This window comes from Arvicanthis niloticus, chromosome 1 (assembly GCF_011762505.2).
Source record: "Arvicanthis niloticus isolate mArvNil1 chromosome 1, mArvNil1.pat.X, whole genome shotgun sequence".
Taxonomy (NCBI): Eukaryota; Metazoa; Chordata; class Mammalia; order Rodentia; family Muridae; genus Arvicanthis; species Arvicanthis niloticus.
In genome coordinates, this window is record NC_047658.1 from 150,525,643 (window position 1) to 150,544,668 (window position 19,026).

Consider the following 19,026-nt stretch of genomic DNA (forward strand, 5'->3'; position numbering starts at 1 on the left):
AAGTAAGTCAACTGAATGTGGTGGTGGCACACACCTTTAATCCTAGCACTCAGGAGGCAGAGACAGGCAGATCTCTGTGAGTTTGAGGCTACCCTGTTCTACAAAGCAAGTCCAGGACAGCTATAGAGAGAGTCCAGGGCTATAGAGAGAAACCCTCTCTCAAAAAACAAACAAGCAAAACAAAACTAGAAAACAAAGACAAAAAATTAAATCTAAAAATAATTATTTTAAAAAGCAGGGGTGATGCTTTGATTAGTGTAAGCTGGGTGGTAGGAAGGGGCAGGTGTGTACAACTAAATATTTTTAATGACAATACAGAAAAAAGAGGCTAACCAAGCTCTGCACTGCTTGCACACCAAGGAATGATTTCTCTTTGGCACAGTACAAGAAGCCAGGATCAGGCTAGGCATGGTGGTGCAGACCTTTAATCACAGCACTAGGGAGATAAAGGCAGGTGGCTCTCTGAGCTCAGGCTATCCTGGTCTACAATTAATTCCAGGACAACCAGGCTACACAGAGTAATGATCTAGAAAAACAAAAACAGAAGGCAGATATCTTCAGTTTCAGCTAAGAATAGAATCAATATGTCCTACTCTGAGTTGATGTCAAGATTGGACTTCACACATTTATGAGTTCTCAATCCAATTTTAAAGCCTAACTATGGGTCTCAGCTCCTTAAACTGTGGGTTATGACACCATATATAGTAGCACATAACTGAATCTCCAGGTCACAAAGAATTTGGTACCCTAACAAGTGTTATATAATCAAATGCATAATCCTTCACAGCATTCTCAGTGGTACCCATTAATGTCACATTGTAACATCACTGGAATCTTGTTTCTGAACATAAAAACATGCAAGTTACACTGTGCCTGCCTTCCCTTGACATGAAGCCAATGACTGCTTCTTGGACTATCTGAGCTGAGATCTTAGAATACTGCATAATATGGACTGCAGCATCTTTTACTGTACATATAATCTTTTGTCCTTATAAAAACATAATGGTTTACTTAGAGAAAACAAAGATTTTTAGTATTTTCCTACCATTAGTTCTCATCCAGTATCAAATTATTATGTTTAGATTGTATTTACTATAAATTTTTGCTCTTTTAAAATTTTTAAAAATTATTAAATGAATTTTGGTTTGAGATTAGAACAGAATTTCCAATTTCTGCAATGTTCTTCAATATACGTCTGTCACTTTGTACTGAATACTTATGTGAAGAAGCATTCTCAGCAATGATCATAATAAAAGCACGGCATTAACCAACTCTAAAATTTGCTGATGATATATTCTCTCCTGTAGTATCAAATACTCAGCCAAGACTCTTTATGTAAAAATAAATAAGCACATCCGTTTCATTAATTTTCACATTTAATAAAAGGTAAAATTTATAAATGCATATCAAAGAAACATTTTAAACTAAAATTCCTTATGAGTAAATGTCTGATTTCATGTGCTGTATATACCTATATTTTCTAGCCAGGGAAAAATTTCTCAGACAAAATGGAAAAAATATTTAAAAGTTCTGTTATATAGTCAGTAATAAATGATTGCAAGTTAAGTTGTTTCCAGGCATATGGTAATAACAGAACTATCTATACCTTTCATTCACATCAGTAAGTATGTATTGAAAACTTGATACATGCCCTCTTGGTACTGAATGCCAGCATATACAACTATTAATAAAACAAATTAATCAGTAAATCATCATAAATATTTATTTATTGTATAAATATACATAATTTGTTTTAATATATATTTATATTTTGTTATAAAATTTATATACAGTATATATTGTATAATAAGCACAATAATTTATTCATATAGGTATATATTATACATATTTTATAAATGTAATATAGTTTATATACTTATATATAAATGTATATTTCTATATAGAAATGTATATACAATATATAAAATGTAATATATAATACAGAAATATGAAAATAAAAATAAACATATAAATACATTATATAAATAAAACAAAAATTAATAAAAAAAAGCATTAAGAAAGAAAAATAAAAAGCTGCAAATAGCCTAGACCCAGTCCTTCTTTAACTTTTTCAACTGATTTGAGATGGTTAGCCTATGAGTTAAGGGACTATAGCAAATTCATGGCTTGGAGTTTATTGTTAGGGTGTTTTCTATATTTTATTTAAAAATAGCTGACTGGAGTTAACAGACAACAGTCCAGATTGATTACCTTACATGGATAGTTGGTTTTCAAAATGTCAGAAGTCCACAGAATTGACATTACAAACATTTCTGTATTAATGTTCATTTTGATTAGAGACCTGTCTGCTCCTGACAGCTTCCTGTATTGGATTCTAAGAAGAAATTGAGCATCTTTGGAGTTACTCCAGTTGTGGTGAGACAGCCACTAGGCAAGAATTGCCTCTTTCCATCTACAGACAAATTACTGTCCAGAAAAGGACACACTTGCAGAATAGTCAACTGATTATATCTGCCTAGACAGAGTAATCAGCCCTTAATAATTCTGCAGCACTAAGGTCTGTCAGATGATCCTGGGCCAGAAGGCTGGGAGATGAATTCCTCAGAACATTTAAAAAGTTCCCTCATCTAAGTTTTAGAAGCTATGCTTTGTGCTTCCCACAATTTTAGTTAACTCAGTCACTCTGGATTTCTGACAGGGTTGAAAACTTATAGTCTCATAGCCAATCCTGGCTATTTACTTTGAGAGAAAAGATTTGAGTGGATGGTTTTCAGCTGACATTCATTCTAAAGCCAAGAAAAAAGCCAGGTTCAGAACTAAGTGTTTTAGTTAGGAGAGATGACAGAGGTTCTGGCTAGTCAACAAAATGATGGACTGGGTATTAGGAATATCTTGTACCTCGCTGGTACAAATTGGCATAATTATGCTCTAATTGTATTTTGAGAGAAAAGTTTTTTTTTTAACAGGAAGGGTGATATGTAGGAGGAGCTAAGGTGGGAGGGGTACAGAGAGGAAGAGAAGGAGTAAGGAGAGGAGGAGAAGAAGGAGAGGAGAAGCTAGGTGATGAGAGAGACAAAGAGAGAGAAAGAGAGCGGGGATATGGAGGCAGTTGTTCACGTGTCTCCACCAGTCAAAGATAGTTGATATATCTAGGCTGGGTATTAGGTTACACTTCTGATTGAGCAACACCAAACTTATAAAGCCTTTGATTAACATTTTAAAAAAGTGTATAAAAACAAAAAGAAAAAGGGGGCATGGGATAGGGATTTTCGGGGGGGGGGGTGTGGAATGGGGAAAGGGGATGGCATCTGAAATGTAAATAAAATATCCAATAAAAAAAGAGCTGCAAATAAAAGGTGAGAAATACTTAGAGAACATAGAAAATAATAAGTGACTAATGGTGTGACAGAGACCTCCTAAAGAAAAGTAACTGAAGATATACTGACCAACACAGGTGAAACGTGCAAAGCATAGACCATTCTGGGCAGAAGGACAGAATGTGTCAAAGCACAAATAGAGACAAAGGGTTTGATGTCATGAGCAGCAGTGAGTGACAAGATGGTCCTGACTGAGGAGGGAGAAGTTAAAAGATTCAGGTATGAGTCATGTGCTGATTACAAGCAGATCAGTTTAAATGAAACTTGTCAAGCAAAAGGGAAATGTGTTAGTTTCTTGGACATAGAAATAAAAAGACTTTTTCAGAAGAGGCAGTTATGTTGCACTGACTGTATTAATACAGATGCGAGCCAAGTGGGAGCCTTCTCACCAAGCCAAACCAAGTACAAGTAAATCTAAAGAAATGAAGTGGTAATGACACCAATCAATGTCATGAGTGGAAAATCCCAAAGACACCTGTGTAGAGAAATTTAATCCAGCAGCATTGCTGCTCTGACAAGGGATCACATACAAAGACTTTCTAGGTCTATGTGATCCAGCTGGAATGCAGACATGCTCTGGATTACAGTATGATCTGGCTGCAATACAGACATGCCCTTAGTACACACACCATTAATCCTTAACGATGTGGGTGAAGTTAGTTCGTAGATGCAAGCAGTCATGTTGAAAAGTGACAGCTAATATAGTGGCAGACAAAGTAATGAACCAGAAAAAGATTGGACAGAATGAGACAGATAGGATATGTCCAACTCTCACAAAAACAGACAGAAAAGAGAGGGAGAGAGAGAGAAAGAGGAGGAGGCAATTTTACTTGGGCAGTTTTATAAACACAGGTTGCAGGTGAAGACAGAGTGAGCCAAAGAATGAGAAGAAGATTAGAACAGATTTCCAGAGGTAGAACAATTTAGTCAGAAGTAAAAAGAAGCCAGTTTGAATTAGTCAGCTTGGAGAAGAGTTTGGGCCAGAACAGTTAAGTTCAACCAGCAAGCCAGAGTTCAGAAAAAGATACAAAGGGTGAGTTTTTCAGCAGTAAGCCTTCGAGACAACAATTATACCTGGTGAATAAAAGTTACTTTTTCAACCTGAAAAACCCGGCTAAAGAAATAAATTATCTACTTTAAGGACACAACATTCATTTTTAAATGGACACCAGGAAAAGATAGCTAAAATAAATTTATGCTCATTTTCAACCTGTTAAAGTCAATGCAGGTATTCTAAAAGGCAGCCCATTAAAACTGACCTTTAAATTGAGAATGTGATCCATTAATACAAAACATCTTGGCTGCTTCAAAGTAACATCAATAGGTCCCCCTCTCTGCTGTGGGTCCCAATTCAGCATCAACTGTAGCCAGCTTTCCATTGGCTCTACTATTAAACTGTAAAATTAATAAAAACCAGGTGAATATCATTATGTTCCAATTAATCGGACAACTTTACAGGTTGCCCATTGCCTTGCCATGACTTATCGGTATCAGTTTATATCTTACTTTCAAATAATTCATGTAATGACAAGAAACAAAATTTCTTCCATAAAAACCAGCCTCCATTCCTGCATCACTTCGTGACTGGCAAATCCAAAACCAAGTCCAGCCTTTAACCTTCAGGGAAGGCATTGAGTTCTCTATTCTGTGGACTTTCTTAGCTTCAAAGGCAATCTGCTGATTGGCAATAGTCTCAGTTCCACATCTGTTATCCAATAGAATAATCACTAATCACACTGTTATTTATATTTACTACTTACTGAAAATTCAGTTTCTCAGTCACACTAACTACTCTCCTCCACCAGCAAGGCATGTACCTCATGTGACAGACAATGCTTTCATCCCCATGAAAAGGTCTACTGGATAATGCTACCTGAAACAGACACTCTCAAAACTGTCTGTCTTCCACACTTACCTACAGAGGCTGTTTGGCTGAGGTAAGTGGCTACTAAACCGAACTTCTCCGGTCATCTCTTCACATGCAAATATACACTTTGGATCTTTCTTCTTAATCTTCTCATGCCTGTAAAACCAAGATACATTAGTTGACAACCTGATTCTCACAAATACTCTCAAAGTTTCTCACCACGTAATCTCATTCAATTCTGAATTAAAAGATAATTTCATCACTATAGAAAGAAACAGAAAAATAAATAACCAAAAATTTTCCATTACCATTAATTATGCCAAAGTTCTCATCATTTCTTACCAGGTAAATGGCTGTAGATGATGCAAAAAAGGCCTATATCCAGCAATACATTCAAACACCATAGTCCCAAAGCTCCAATAATCCACAGTGGCTGTGTATGGCTTATTTTCAAAGAGCTCTGGGGCCTTAAAATAGAAATTGCTTTAAGTGCCAACATTGTAAGAAAAGAGCTACTATTGTTTTGAACTACTTAAGAAATAACAAGGAGAATTTTAAATAATCAAATAAAAGAAATATTGTCTCACCAAATACTGTAATGTTCCCACAAAAGATGTACAGAGACTTCCTTGATCAACATCTTTGGCATAACCCAAATCAATTATTTTATGTATTATCTGTGAATAAGAAGACATACTATGAATTAAATTGCTGAGATATCTGTAACAGGATGGAAGGGCAGGGGTGTAATTTAGTGACAGACGCTCCCATTCCTTGTATAGGGGTCTAAGCACAGCAAAACAATAAAAAGGTGAACTATTGAGAGGGCTCGGCTGATAGAGGCGCCTGACATCAGGTCTGATGACCTGAGTTTGAACCCCAGGTTCCACCTGAGAGAAGAAGAACTAGCTCCTGCAGCTTGTCCTGTTATCTGAATACAAGTTACAGCACATGCATGCACGCATGCACACAAAATAAATAAAACATAATTTAAAAAAGAAAGGTACCAATATTTTTACAAACTGGAGAGAGGATGGGAAAGTACCTGCGCTCCCGAAACAACACAAGTGTTAAGTCTGACAGCCTGACCACTATTCAGATGTGTAATCTGTTGTTAATTTTTGAGACAGGGTCTCACACTTGGCCCATCAAACTTACATCAACCTTCCTGCCTCAGCCTCCCAAAAGCTGGTATCACAGTTGTCAGGCAGTATGCCTGGCTAATCATATAACCTTGATCAAATTATTTAACTTCTGGCAGTTTCCTACACAATTAGGTTAACATTCAAGTCCAGAGATGAGCAAGACAGATGCTTCTCTAAGAAGCCACTGTTCCATAGAGAAGAAAAAAATGGAACCACAAAACTACAGTTCAGGGGCTGGGCAGTTGGCCAAGCAGTTACAAGCACCTGCTACTCTTGTAGAGAACTTGAGTTCAATTCTAGTCACACAATGGTCACAGGCATCTGTAAATCTAGACCCACGGACTCTCATGCCCTTGTGTCCTCCACTAGCACCATATGTAGTACACATACACATAAAATAATAACAGCAAGAACAACAACAATATATCTAGAACAACAGCAATAATAAATCTAGAATTTAAAAAACTCTACAGTTTAATTCAGTGAAGACTGCAATAGAAAAATTATAAAGTACTATGTGTATATAATTAATAAGGACACTAAAGTCTCTAAGGACTTAATGTATCAGGGAGACTACAACAATAAGCATGAACGCTCTTCAGGTTTCACCTACCTTCCCACCAACATCTTGAAGAACTATATTTTCAGGTTTTAGATCTCGATGTATAATTTTGTTTTCATGCAAATATCGAATCCCAGATCCTAAATAAAATTTCAAGTGTATTGTGAAGTAACAGAAAATACTGTTTAAAAAAAAAAATCACACCACATTTTGTTGTCATTGCTAGTGTTTTGAGACAGTCTCATGTGCTCCGTCTGGCATGGAATCCCTATGTAGCCGAGGATCACTTCTAACTCCTCATCCTCCTGTTCTTCCTCCCAAGTGCTGGGACTGCAGCCTGGTCCTGTGCACTCAGCTTTCTCCTAGACAGGGTCTCACTGCACAGCCCTGGCTGGCCTGCTGGTCTTGATCTCACAGAGATCCTTCTTCCTCTGCCTCCCAGTGTTAGAATAAAAGGTGTGTGCCACCATGTCTAGCTACAGTCAGTTTTTAGTTTATATTTTGTATAGATCTACACTGATGCAAAAATTATGTCCAGAGCCATTATGGAGATAGCTCAGTGGATAAAAGCGAGTGCTATGAAAGTCTGAGGACCTGAGTTCAAACCCCCGACACCCACATAGAAAATCAAGGATGACTTTGTGTAACAATAACCCCAACAGGGTTAAAAGTGGGGAGAGGCAAATCTCAGGAGCTGGCTGGTCAGTCAGTCAGCTTAGTTGGAACATGGAGCTTCTAGTTCAGTTGGAGACCCTGTCTCAAAACAATCAAGTTAAAAAAAATGAGAACATCTGCCATCCTGCCCTTGCCTCCAGATGCATGCTCCTGTGAGTGTGCACCAACACTCACTCCACAACACCCTCACATACCACAACACCCCAGGTACCACACATACCACAACACCCTCACATACCACAACACCCCAGGTACTACACATACCACAACACCCCAGGTACCACACATTCCACAACACCCCCACACCCTCCTACATAAGATCTATCACAGCTGCATCACCATTAGAGTAATTCAGATTTTCTTCAACAGTTCAATAACAAGTAAACACTGAAACATAATATATAACTTAATTTATATATTTATATTTATATATTTATATTTATTGGAATCGATATTAAAAGCAAATGGAATGATTAATTTTTGTGGAAATACCTGTAACCCTTAAATCACATTCTTAAACTAGACTTTATTGCCCATGATCCAGGAAAAGAAGCAACACCAAAACACATAGGAAAATTAATTCTTGGTTTTTGAGGTTTCTCTAAAGGTCTAAATCATAGTTATTTTAGGATTTTTTTTCAGTAGTAATTTCATCCCTAGATAACTTGAGGACCTATCCCTCTGAAAGATGCAATTCTTCTATAATCGAAACTACTACTTCAGTATTGAGGGGAGGTGTGAGAGGGATGAAATAAATGCTGTTTCATACCATTTTTGTAATCATTGGACCATCTATTAGACAATGATACATATCCAAAACCAAACAACAAACAACCCCCTTCATACATAAACAAATGCCAAAATGAACTAGTTTTCATTAACATCCTAAGAAATGGATATTTCTAATTTTTTAGAGATGTTATAAATCCATGTGCTTTGTAAAGTATAAACAGTTCTCTGTCACGTCTAAGCAGTACACAGAAGTTTCTGTATACCAAAGGGGCATTAAACCACAATGGTATTTTAATATTAGTTACATACCTATGTCACTCAGTAAAGAAAGTATCTGGCTTTCTTTAAGTCCACAACAATTTTCTGGTTTGTTGAGTAGCTAAAGAAAAAAGAAAAAAGAAGTCTACTATTGCTGAGTAGCAACAGCAAAATCATCAGTCACTATACTGTTAGAGATTATTCAAGTGAAAAGAGTCACACTAAAGAAATTATAAGGACTGGGGCATAGTGGTGCATGTCTATAAAGCCAGCACATGGAAAGATGAGGCAGGACCATGAGTTCAAGACCAGTATGGGCTACACTGAAAGTCTGTTTCAAAAATTGTAACAATGACAGGAGATATAATGGTAAAAAATAACCTGAAATCCATACTGAGGCTGAATAAATTTTATGAGAAGGCTCATAAGAAGTAAAGCCGAGGGCAATAGCACCTGAAATTGAAAATACTGACGAAGAAATACATTTAAAATTAAATAGCAAGAATGATTATAATATAAAAGAAAATTTTTTAATAAGCCCCACAAATGTTAATACTTTTATTTAAAATGACCAGCATGGAAACATCAGTTAAAAAAAAAACAAAAAACAAACAAACAAAAAACCACGTCCTAGGCTAAGCATGGTGGCACATGTCTTTAATCCCTGCACTCAGGCAGAGGTAGACAGATCTCAAGGCCAGCCTGGTCTACAAAGTGAGTTTTAGGCCAACCAGGGGGTCCATAGTTAAACCCTGTCTCAAAAAAACTGAAGCCAACCAACCAAATAAAAAAAAAAAAAAAAAAAAAAAAAAAAAAAAAAAAAAAAACCATAAAACAAACAAACAAACCATAAACAAACCTAGGATGGATATAGTTATTAGGGGTTTTGTTTGTTTGTTTGGTTTTTGGTTTTTTGCCAACTTGGCACAAGGTAGAAGAAATCTCATCTGAGGCAATGCCTCTATTAGCCTGGCCAGTAGACAAGTCTGTGGGACATTTTCATGGTTAGCAGTTGATGTAGCCCTGAATTGTATAAGCAAGCAGGCTGAACAAGCCATAAAGAACAAGCCAGTAAGCAGTGTCCCTTCGTGATTGCCACTTCAGTTCCTGCCTTGCTTCTCCTCAGTGATGAATTGTGATCAGAATACGTAAAAACTTCTATTTTCCCAGGTTGCTTGTGTTTGTGGCCTTTATCACAGCAATAGAAAGCATTAAGACAAAGGTTAACAAATATTTTCTGTAAAGAGTCAAATATTAAGTACGTCAAGCCATGGAAGTCCTATAACCTCTGTTCCACTCCTCACATCTAGAGCTGATCATAGCAGCCATAAACATGTACAGTGTTGTGTTTCAATAAAGGTGTATTTACAGAACGGGTGGCAGGATCACAGTTGTCTATCTATCCTTGTTCTCAATGACCGGATCACAGATGACTCAGAAACTGCTAATGTGATTTGTGATTTACTATCTCAGTATCTCAAAACATCCACACTACCTTCCGGAGGTCCCCACCAGAACAGTACTCCATTGCTAGAAGAGGCACATCATTAATTAAAAAATTCAATTCCTCAGGAACATCACAGGCCTTTACAACATTTGCATGGTTCAACCTAACAAGGAAAAAAAGTTACAATAAAAAAATGTTTTCCAATGAAGAAGGACTGAATTTGAAACAACTATTGAGATAAGATTGGTTTTATTTATAAAATTCTAAATTCTGATTGTACTGCAGTTAATCTTAGCTAAAAGGCTATTAATTTCTGAATTGCCTGATTAAAACAAATTTATAAGGAAAATACTATTGCTGTTACATTTCTGTGTGCCAAACAGTATGTTCTTTACAATATATCAACTAATTTATGTCACAATAATCTTAATACAAGTTTAGCTGCTAACAGTATCATTCATAGCTGGGCGGTGGTGACGCATGCCTTTAATCCCAGCACTTGGGAAGCAGAGGCAGGTGTATTTCTGAGTTTGAGGCCAGCCTCGTCTACAGAATGAGTTCCAGGACAGAAAGGGCTATACAGAGAAACCCTGTCTCAACCCCCCCCCAAACAAAAACAAAAACAAAGCAGTATCATTCATGAGAAAACTGAAGCACAAATTGGTTAGGTAATATAAGATCATGTGGCAAGTGGCAAGTAGGTTGTCAATGAAGATTTAAATCTGACCCTAAGGAATACTAAAAATCTAATAAACAGATTTCATTCCAGTTTTAAATTTAAATACAAATATATTTGCTTCAATAATTATAAATCACATTATTTAATGACTTCAATAGTTCTTAATTTTTTTTTAATGTTAGCAAAAGGCATTGGATCCCCTGGAAATCGAGTTAGAGATAGCTACCGTGTGGGGACTAGAAGCTGAAAATGAACCTGGGTCCTCTACTAGAGGAATAAGTGCTCTTTACTGTTTATCTCCTTCTTTAGCCCCATTTCTTCTGTCTGTTTGTTTGTTGGTTGGTTGGCTTTTAACATAACAATCTTAATCTCTGCACTCATCATCACAATGTAATAGACCCTAAAACAGTACAGCATCTCCTGTCCCAGGAACTAAACAACTAGTGCTGATTATGGGATCTGAGAATTTACATTATTAGTTTTTCCTGGTGACCCTGCCACTTTGCCAAGCTTGAAAGTCAAAATAAAGTGAGTTGAACACAAAACTCAAGTCAGAAAATGCTTACTTCAACTCCAGTACCAGCCTACCAGCTATGTGATTGTGTCTTCCTTCTTATCTACAAAATAGGGCAATACACAAAACAGAGGTGGGCCGACAACTACAAGAATGATAGATCTGTAAAGCATATTCCTCGTGGGAGCACACTATTAAAGTTAAAATATATCCACTGTCCCTTCAAAAGCTCAATTCTTTTCTCCTTAAGCACATGCAATCTTCTTAGTGACTCATTTCTAACAATGCAGTGGGAAATGAAATCCGACTTCAAAGGCAACTTTTGAAGAAATGTCAGCTTTTTCCTTGCTCTCCTCATTCAGAGCATTGTTCTGGGGAAGCCTGTTGTCATGCTATTAAACCGTGTGCATTTCCTACAGAGGGGCACCCTTACTGAAGAACTGTTGCCTCTGGCCAGCAGCCACATAAGTGACCCTGGAAGTTAAAACTTTAGCCTTAGTCAAGCCAAGGCGATGTCTCAGGAGAGGCCCTAAGTTAGAGCCACAGTTAACTCAGCCACAAACTACAAATACTAAATATTCAGAGTTTTGTGCTATAAAATTTTGGGATAACTACAAAACTATGGATGTATTATTTAATAAAAGTTAAGTACAAAAAGAAATTTTTATATACTAATCACAAAGTTGCCCAATATTCAAAAGCAAGATTTAAAGAGCCAGGTTGAGAGTGATATCTAGCTAATGTAAACTATAATTTCCTTAGCTGTAATGTGACAGACTGTCTAAAATAGAACACACATATTTAATGACGAAATCACATTCCCAAAAAGGTCTTGAGAAAAGTGGACTCCTGACCTCTTTCCCTGCTACTGAAACTGGGCTGCAGAACTGAAGTGCCTAAGTCATAGCATACACTTACTTTTTCATGATCTGGATTTCATGGCACCATCGCTCTCTGTTTTTGGTACTTAGCTCTAAGCGACAAGACTTAATTGCTATTTTGAGATCAAGTTCCTGTCAAAGTAGAAAATATAAATAAATTAGGTTCTACAGGTTTACTTACAATCAAAAAAATGTCAACCCAGGGAAATAACACTCTTTTTAGCTTAACTAATTAAAATACTACTCATAGCTCTTTAGCCAATGTTTGATACATGAACCATAATACTATTATACCAATATTTGAAAGTGACTGTCAAATATACCATAGTATATAAGCAAAAACTGACTGAGGCAGATCCTACAACAGGTCTCTTCAGAGGATTAGATATACTACTTAATACTTTAGAATACTGTCTCCAACATACTACTAGAAATATATCAAGATCCCATTTCCTCAACAAGTCTTTTTTCAAGCTTAGTTAAAACAACAAACAAGGGCCCTAAATTCCAGATAAACAATATGAAGAAGATAATTCAGGGCTCCTTAGCCTCAAAACAAAAGAAATACTTTTCATATGACCAGATCTACTGTATAGCAAAACCAAACAAAACCCTCTAAACCTAGATCCCAATCTTTACATTTCAAATGACATGGAAAATCATCCAAAGAACAGTACATCAGTTCACACATGTATAATACAAACTAAAGACCTCTTACCTGAGACTAATAATATCACTGATTCTAACTGAAAATTAAACTATCCTATGCACACCACAGGAAGCAGCCAGACATCATATCCGGGAAACATCGACAATGTAGTCAGAAGAAAAAAGGCTATACTATGTTAAAAACTCCAAAGAGCTTCAAAGATGTGACATCTCTGACACAGCCAAAGGTGTGGTAAAAGCTGTGTGAGTAGTGAGAAAGGACCAGGGGCCAAAAGAGGAGCGGGGAAATGGGGAGCAAGGCTTAGCTTAGGTGGAATAGTCTGAACTAGGAACCAGGAAGAGGAAGAAAGCCAAAAGGTTTACAGTTTCTAGTGAAGAGTTGGGGCTGAGAGAGACTACAAGCTAGCTTTCCCACCAGGCTCACTCCTTTCAGTTTTGTTATAAGCAGACAGGTATCTGACAGTTACATCTTATATAGTGTTATCACAACAAAGACGATGAACCCTAAATTCTGATATGAATGAGGCAGAAAATTATCTATTTGATAGAGGTCCCAATCACAAGAGATCCTTCAACTCCTTAGTTTATATTTTACCTACTCCAAGAAACTCAATCTTTTCAAAGAGAATATTCTCTTGGGAAATTCATAGTTGCCAAACAACAATAAAAAGATGTTTTTTGTTTTTCAATGAGACTAAGTTGGGTATGATGACCCCCCCATAGTCTTGCATGTTTCAATGCTAAGCCACAGACAGTGGCACCATTAGGTGTAGCCTTGTTGGAGGAAGTGCATCACTCTAGGGATAAGCTTTAAGGTCTCCTAAGCTCAAGCTATGCCCACTGTGGGACACAGTTTCTCCTTGCTGCCTTTGGGTCAAAATATAGACTTCACAGCTCCTTCTCTGGCACCTTGTCTGCTTGCATGCCACCATGTTCCACCATGTGATAATTGACTAAACCTCTGAACCTGTAAGCCAGCCCCAATTAAGTGTTTTCCTTTATAAGAGCTGCCTTGGTCACACTGTCTCTTCATAGCAATAAAACCCTAACACATTAGGTATGGTAATATGAGTCTACTGTCCCTGGTATTTGAAAAAATGAGGCAGGAATAAAGTTTGAAAACGCTAATTTCTTTACTTTTTTGAGCTTTTAAATTGGATTCCTAATTTGAATAATGATCCTCCAAGCAAAAGGACTAACATATGTAGCACTATCCATGTATGTGGACAAAGTAAAGTTGCTCCTCAACACCCAGATTGCAGCTTCTAGGACCTCCAAGAGAATGCTGAAATCTGTAGAAGTTAAGTCCATTACATCAAAGACTCTGTAGTACTGAGGACAGAACCTAGGACCTTGGGCATGTATGTTACCACTGGTTATATCTCTAGTCCATATACTTTTGTTTAAAAAAGGTTCTCACTCTACGGCCCATGGTGGTTTTGAACTGAAGGCAATCCTCCTACCTCACTCTCCCAAGTGTTCCCATCATGCCTGGCTTCTATATTCTTTCTTTAATGGATTCCATGGAACTAGGTTTTTCAAACACCCCTATGCAAAGTTCTCTGATATGGTGGTTTGAATAGGTTTGGCCCCCATAGACTGATGTGCTTGAATGTTTGACCCACAGAAAGTGGCACTATTAGAGGTGTGGCCTTGTAGGAGTGCCTGTGGCCTTGTTGGAGGAAGTGTGTCAATGCGGGAGTGGGAACTGATGTCTTCTATCTCAAGCTGCATCCAATATGGGACACAGTCCCCTTCTGCTGCCTGTGGATCAAAATGTCGAACTCTTGGCTCCATGTCTGCCTGTACGGCACTACGCTTCCCTCCACGATGATAATGGACTAAATCTCTGAAACCAGCCCCAACTAAATGTTTTGCTCTATGACCAGCTTCCCTGGTCATGGTGTCTCTTTACAGCAATAAAACACCAAGACATCTTTCAGTGTCTAGGATATCAAACTGTACTTATGTTTATTTCTGAGACAGGGTCTTCTTATGTAAATGACACTGGTCTTGAGCACCATATGAAGGCCACCAAGCAGGCCTCAAACACGAAATCCTGTTGCCTCAGACCCCTTGGTACTAGAATTACAAGCGGTGCCACCACGACCAGCTGTACTTTGCTCCTATGCTCATCTCTCTCTGAAATGGAAAGCTCTTTCAGAGTAGAAAATATTATTCTTATTGATTTGGGTACCATCAGCACCCAATACACCAATCAACTAAACCATTTCCTGTTCTTTCTCCTGTCCTCAAAGGTATATATGAAATACTGAAACTACTTCTACCAGCGAGTATACTGAAAATATTACTAAGATGTCTGTACGTGGCTCATTGTTGTTCTAAACATATTTCTCATATATGATGCTCCAGAACACCATTTTTATCTTACTGCTCCTTTCGTAAAAGTCCAATTAATGAGGATTACGATAACATGACAGTAGAGAGCTATCAGTGGGCAACTATAGTACCTACCTAGTACTTACTAAAGTCTCTAGTACCATGTGACTTAACTCTCAAACAGACCCAGGATGTATGTATATTCTTCTAAACACTTTACAATCAACAAATCCCATATTGCAATGAATAGTTTTCAAAATCTATTCCTTACATCCTTCAGGAAAGCAAAACCCTCAATAATAATGCACTGGTTTGTATTGACATTATTTTTCTGGAGAAAAGATGCATAATTTTTTATTGACTAACCAAAAGACCCATGACTCAAACATGGTTAACTAGGGCAGAGGATGTAACCCAATGGTAGATCATTTGCCTAGCATGTGCAGGGTCCTGTGTTCCATTAACAACAACAACACATTAAAGTAAATAAAATTTGAAAATCTTTTAAAGGTACAAGTAACTGCTATTGCAGCGGTTTCATGGTTTTCGATAAATCAAAACGAATTTCCTGAGCCTGACGTTAGCTGTCTTCTGCAGAACAAGCCCCTCATCTTTCCGTCTAGTTCCTTTCCTCTGAAGCAAAGAGCAGCTTCCTCATCTCACTTACCTTCATCCTGGTCTTTACCTGAAACGCTCCAATTCCAAAGTCTATCAATGTTTCCAAAGACTCAATTCTGAACACCAGGAAAATTCCTCGTCTACTCCAGTCTCCAGTGGATCACACCGCTCCCGAGGGGGTGTGAGCAGCCACACACACGAAGACACACACAACACACATACACAACACACACGCACGCACCCGCACTCGACTTTCACACAGGCTCAGCATCACACACAGCGGCACCAGCTCCCTGTCACCCATTGCCCAGGGAAGTCGGACACACCTGGAACACGGCCACCCAGGCTCACAAGCACAGGATCACCCGCACTCGCTCACTGCCCCAACCCCCAGCCCAGCCCAGGGTCTCGACGACCACCCCTCCCACCTTGACTGACAGCCCGTGTTCCAGGGACGCCCAGACAGACACGGCGCCACTGCTCCCGCCCGCCGCCTCACCCGGTGCTGGTACAGACTGACGTTCCCAAAGCCGCCGGTTCCAAGCCGCTCCCGCATCTCCCAGGGGCCGCCGGCGCCTGGCCGCAGCCCCGGGGGCCGCTCCATGGAGCGGGAGCGCCAGCCGCCTCAGGCACTGCCACCGGTCCAAGGCCGGTTCCGGGCCGCCAGGTTTGTGAGTCCTTCGTCTCGCGAGACTACGTCACTTCCGCTCTTTTCCGCAGGGCAAGTCCCGCCCCGAGCTCCTCGAGTCACCCTGGGATTGGTGCTGACGAATAGGCTGAGCAAGAGCGGGTTGCCCTGTGCTGTTTTAAGTGCCCGGGGCAACTTCCAGGCTGTGACAACCATCGTGCGTTATTTTGTTTTTGTTTACATAGATAGTTTTAATTAGTTCTTTGAGGGTTTCATACAACGTGTTTTTATTTTAAAATAGATCTCTCTCCAAACCCTACATTTCGCATTGTCCCTACCTCGTACACACATTTCATCTTTTTGAGAGCCCTGCCCTCTACCCCTCGAATCCTACCACACTCGCCGGTCGGTGCCGGTTAAGGACACCATTAAGTAGGAAAGAAAACTGCGCTAACCGCCCCGTTGATTCATTAGCCTTCTAAATCAGGTCTCCTATAATCCCAAACCACCTAAAGATGTGACGTTATTCGAGTGAAAACTCTTCTTCCGGACTTTGTGAGTTTCCCTACCGACCTTATAGCTTATTAACCTTGCTCTTTCAGACTTGCCAACACAGTGGTTCTGAGTGATGGGTTGCACAGGGAAAGTCATCCCACCTAGCCATTTGATTGGGTTAACCGCTTCATGGACTCTAGCTGTCTTGTTCTGAGACAGGACCTCAATACAGTACAGCCTGGTCTAGAACTTGTTGTGGGTCACTAATAGTGAGTGGTATTCGATAAGCTGGTTTCTATTATTTTCATATCTGCCGTGGAATTGGAATATCAGACTTGAAAGTAATAGAAATGAGCCTCTGAGAGAACATCTCTCGAGCAGAGGAGACTGCCATGTAACAGTATGAAGCCTCATTTGCTGTGCATGACAAGAGCTGGGAGTGATAGGTGTTCCCGTTTCCACAGGTGGGATGTAGTTTCCAAGAGAGATGCTGAAAACTCCAGCCAAGATAATGTTGACTGGGTTAACCAATTTTTTTTTTTTAAACTGTAAAGTGGTTTATGTCAGGATCCACAATCTTCAGGTTTCCAAGACTGTTTTAGTTTTTTTGTTGTTCAGAAACAAAATGGAGGTCAAGAGATTTTTATGAGAACTAAGTGTAACTGTTCGTGGTCTATGCCAGAAGCGCCCAACAAGGACCAATTCCTTTCTTTGGCGTCCGGTAGGGAGCATTCTCCAGTGATTACAGTGGTGCTTCTCCAGTGCTGCTCACTGGAGCAGTTTCCTTAAATCATAGTCACAGAGAGAATCTTTTGTGCAGTGTATGGCAGCAGCATCTGTCAATAAAAAGCCTATGGCCAATGAGCTGAGGCAGGACTAGAGGGTGGGACATCCAGCAGAGAGAGAAAAGGGCATTGGGGGCTGGGGGAGGGAGGGAGGGAGGGAGGAGGTGCAAATAAATGAAAGAATTCTGGGAAATAGTCAGGTTGGAAAGATTGGCCCTAGAGCTGCAGCAGAGGGAAGCAACTACTTGGCAGGACTTAGGATAAACAGGTGATTAAGTTATGAGCTAGCTAGGGAACAAGCCAAAGCTTCTGGCCTAGGAATTTATTCATTAAATATTAAATCTCAGAGTCCTTACTTTGGGGAGCAGAGGCCAGGAGGAAAAGCTCTTGGTTACAGTGTTTGCCCTTTTTACTTTGTAAGTTCACTCTGGTATGTACCCTGATAATTCCCAAAGCTTAGTCACCAACCTAGATCTGCATGAGTTTGAGAATTATCTACCTGCACTCTGGATACATCTGTGAGATAACACAGGTATCTTACACTCATGAAACATGGAAAATGCAGTCAAAGCCCTGTCACCAATCCTGATCTGCATGAATCTGAGAAGCATCTAATTGCAATCTGGACACATCTACTGAGTAACTCGGGTATTTTAAACATATAAAACAACATATTCAAAATAAACTCATCTTAGTCCTTAATCTGCCATTTCCTTTCAAAATTAGACTCTAGACTCTGTAACAATAGACAACACACTGGGGCACTCACTAGCTATACTCCTGCAACTTAGAACATGCCCTAGCATACCAGAGTTAAATATCTGTGTTGGGGGCCGACTTTTAGCAGAAAGCGGCTATCAGCTTTGCAGCCATCTTGAGCCATATACCCTGACATGAGATTTAAATTACAATAGCCTACAACAGCTGAGAACACTCGGATAATCTTGGTTTAGATACCTTGAGATTAAAGGTGTGTGAGATTAAAGGTGTGTGAGATTAAAGGTGTGTAATTTAAGAGTATGATTTAGAAGTATAGAGATCAGAGTTAGAGACAAGACCTAAGGGCATGATTAAAGGTGTAACTTAGAGGTGTGGCTTAGAAGTAAGACATATAAAATGCAGAGGCAGACAGTAGGATTCAGACATTAGGGAGCCGAGAGAGATTCATACACATCAGACATTAGGTAGAATCTGCCCTCACCCTCGCTCTTGCTGAAACCCGACCTGCAGACCAGAGCAGCAGCTTGGGCCGGGATACAGTGGCTGCCCAAACGTGGGTCGGCCTGGGCCTCAACATTTTGCCTGGGCTGCAACAGATGGACTCTTATGTGAAGAAGATGCTATAAGAAAGCAATAGTAAAGGCCAGGCTGTGTCACTCTGGGATAAGTGCTG

General features: G+C 39.2%; 1 protein-coding gene across 3 annotated transcripts in view; it reads right to left on the reverse strand.

Moving 5' to 3' along the window:
* The window catches only part of Chuk (component of inhibitor of nuclear factor kappa B kinase complex), a 37,326-nt gene extending 20,891 nt beyond the window's left edge, over positions 1–16,435 (reverse strand). For 2 of the 3 annotated variants that reach the window (XR_004607343.2, XM_034509004.2), the window contains exons 1-9: positions 16,225–16,435; positions 12,136–12,230; positions 10,073–10,187; positions 8,629–8,698; positions 6,964–7,052; positions 5,793–5,882; positions 5,548–5,672; positions 5,254–5,361; positions 4,598–4,733 (exon numbers count right to left, since the gene is read on the reverse strand). Coding sequence is in view for 2 of the 3 variants with exons in the window: in XM_034509004.2 (XP_034364895.1) it covers positions 4,598–4,733; positions 5,254–5,361; positions 5,548–5,672; positions 5,793–5,882; positions 6,964–7,052; positions 8,629–8,698; positions 10,073–10,187; positions 12,136–12,230; positions 16,225–16,329 (933 nt within the window). In the remaining variant the exon portion in view is untranslated. The remainder of the gene's footprint in view (positions 1–4,597; positions 4,734–5,253; positions 5,362–5,547; positions 5,673–5,792; positions 5,883–6,963; positions 7,053–8,628; positions 8,699–10,072; positions 10,188–12,135; positions 12,231–16,224) is intronic. The other variant, XM_034509022.2, reaches the window with a different exon arrangement.
* Positions 16,436–19,026: the final 2,591 nt, after the last annotated feature.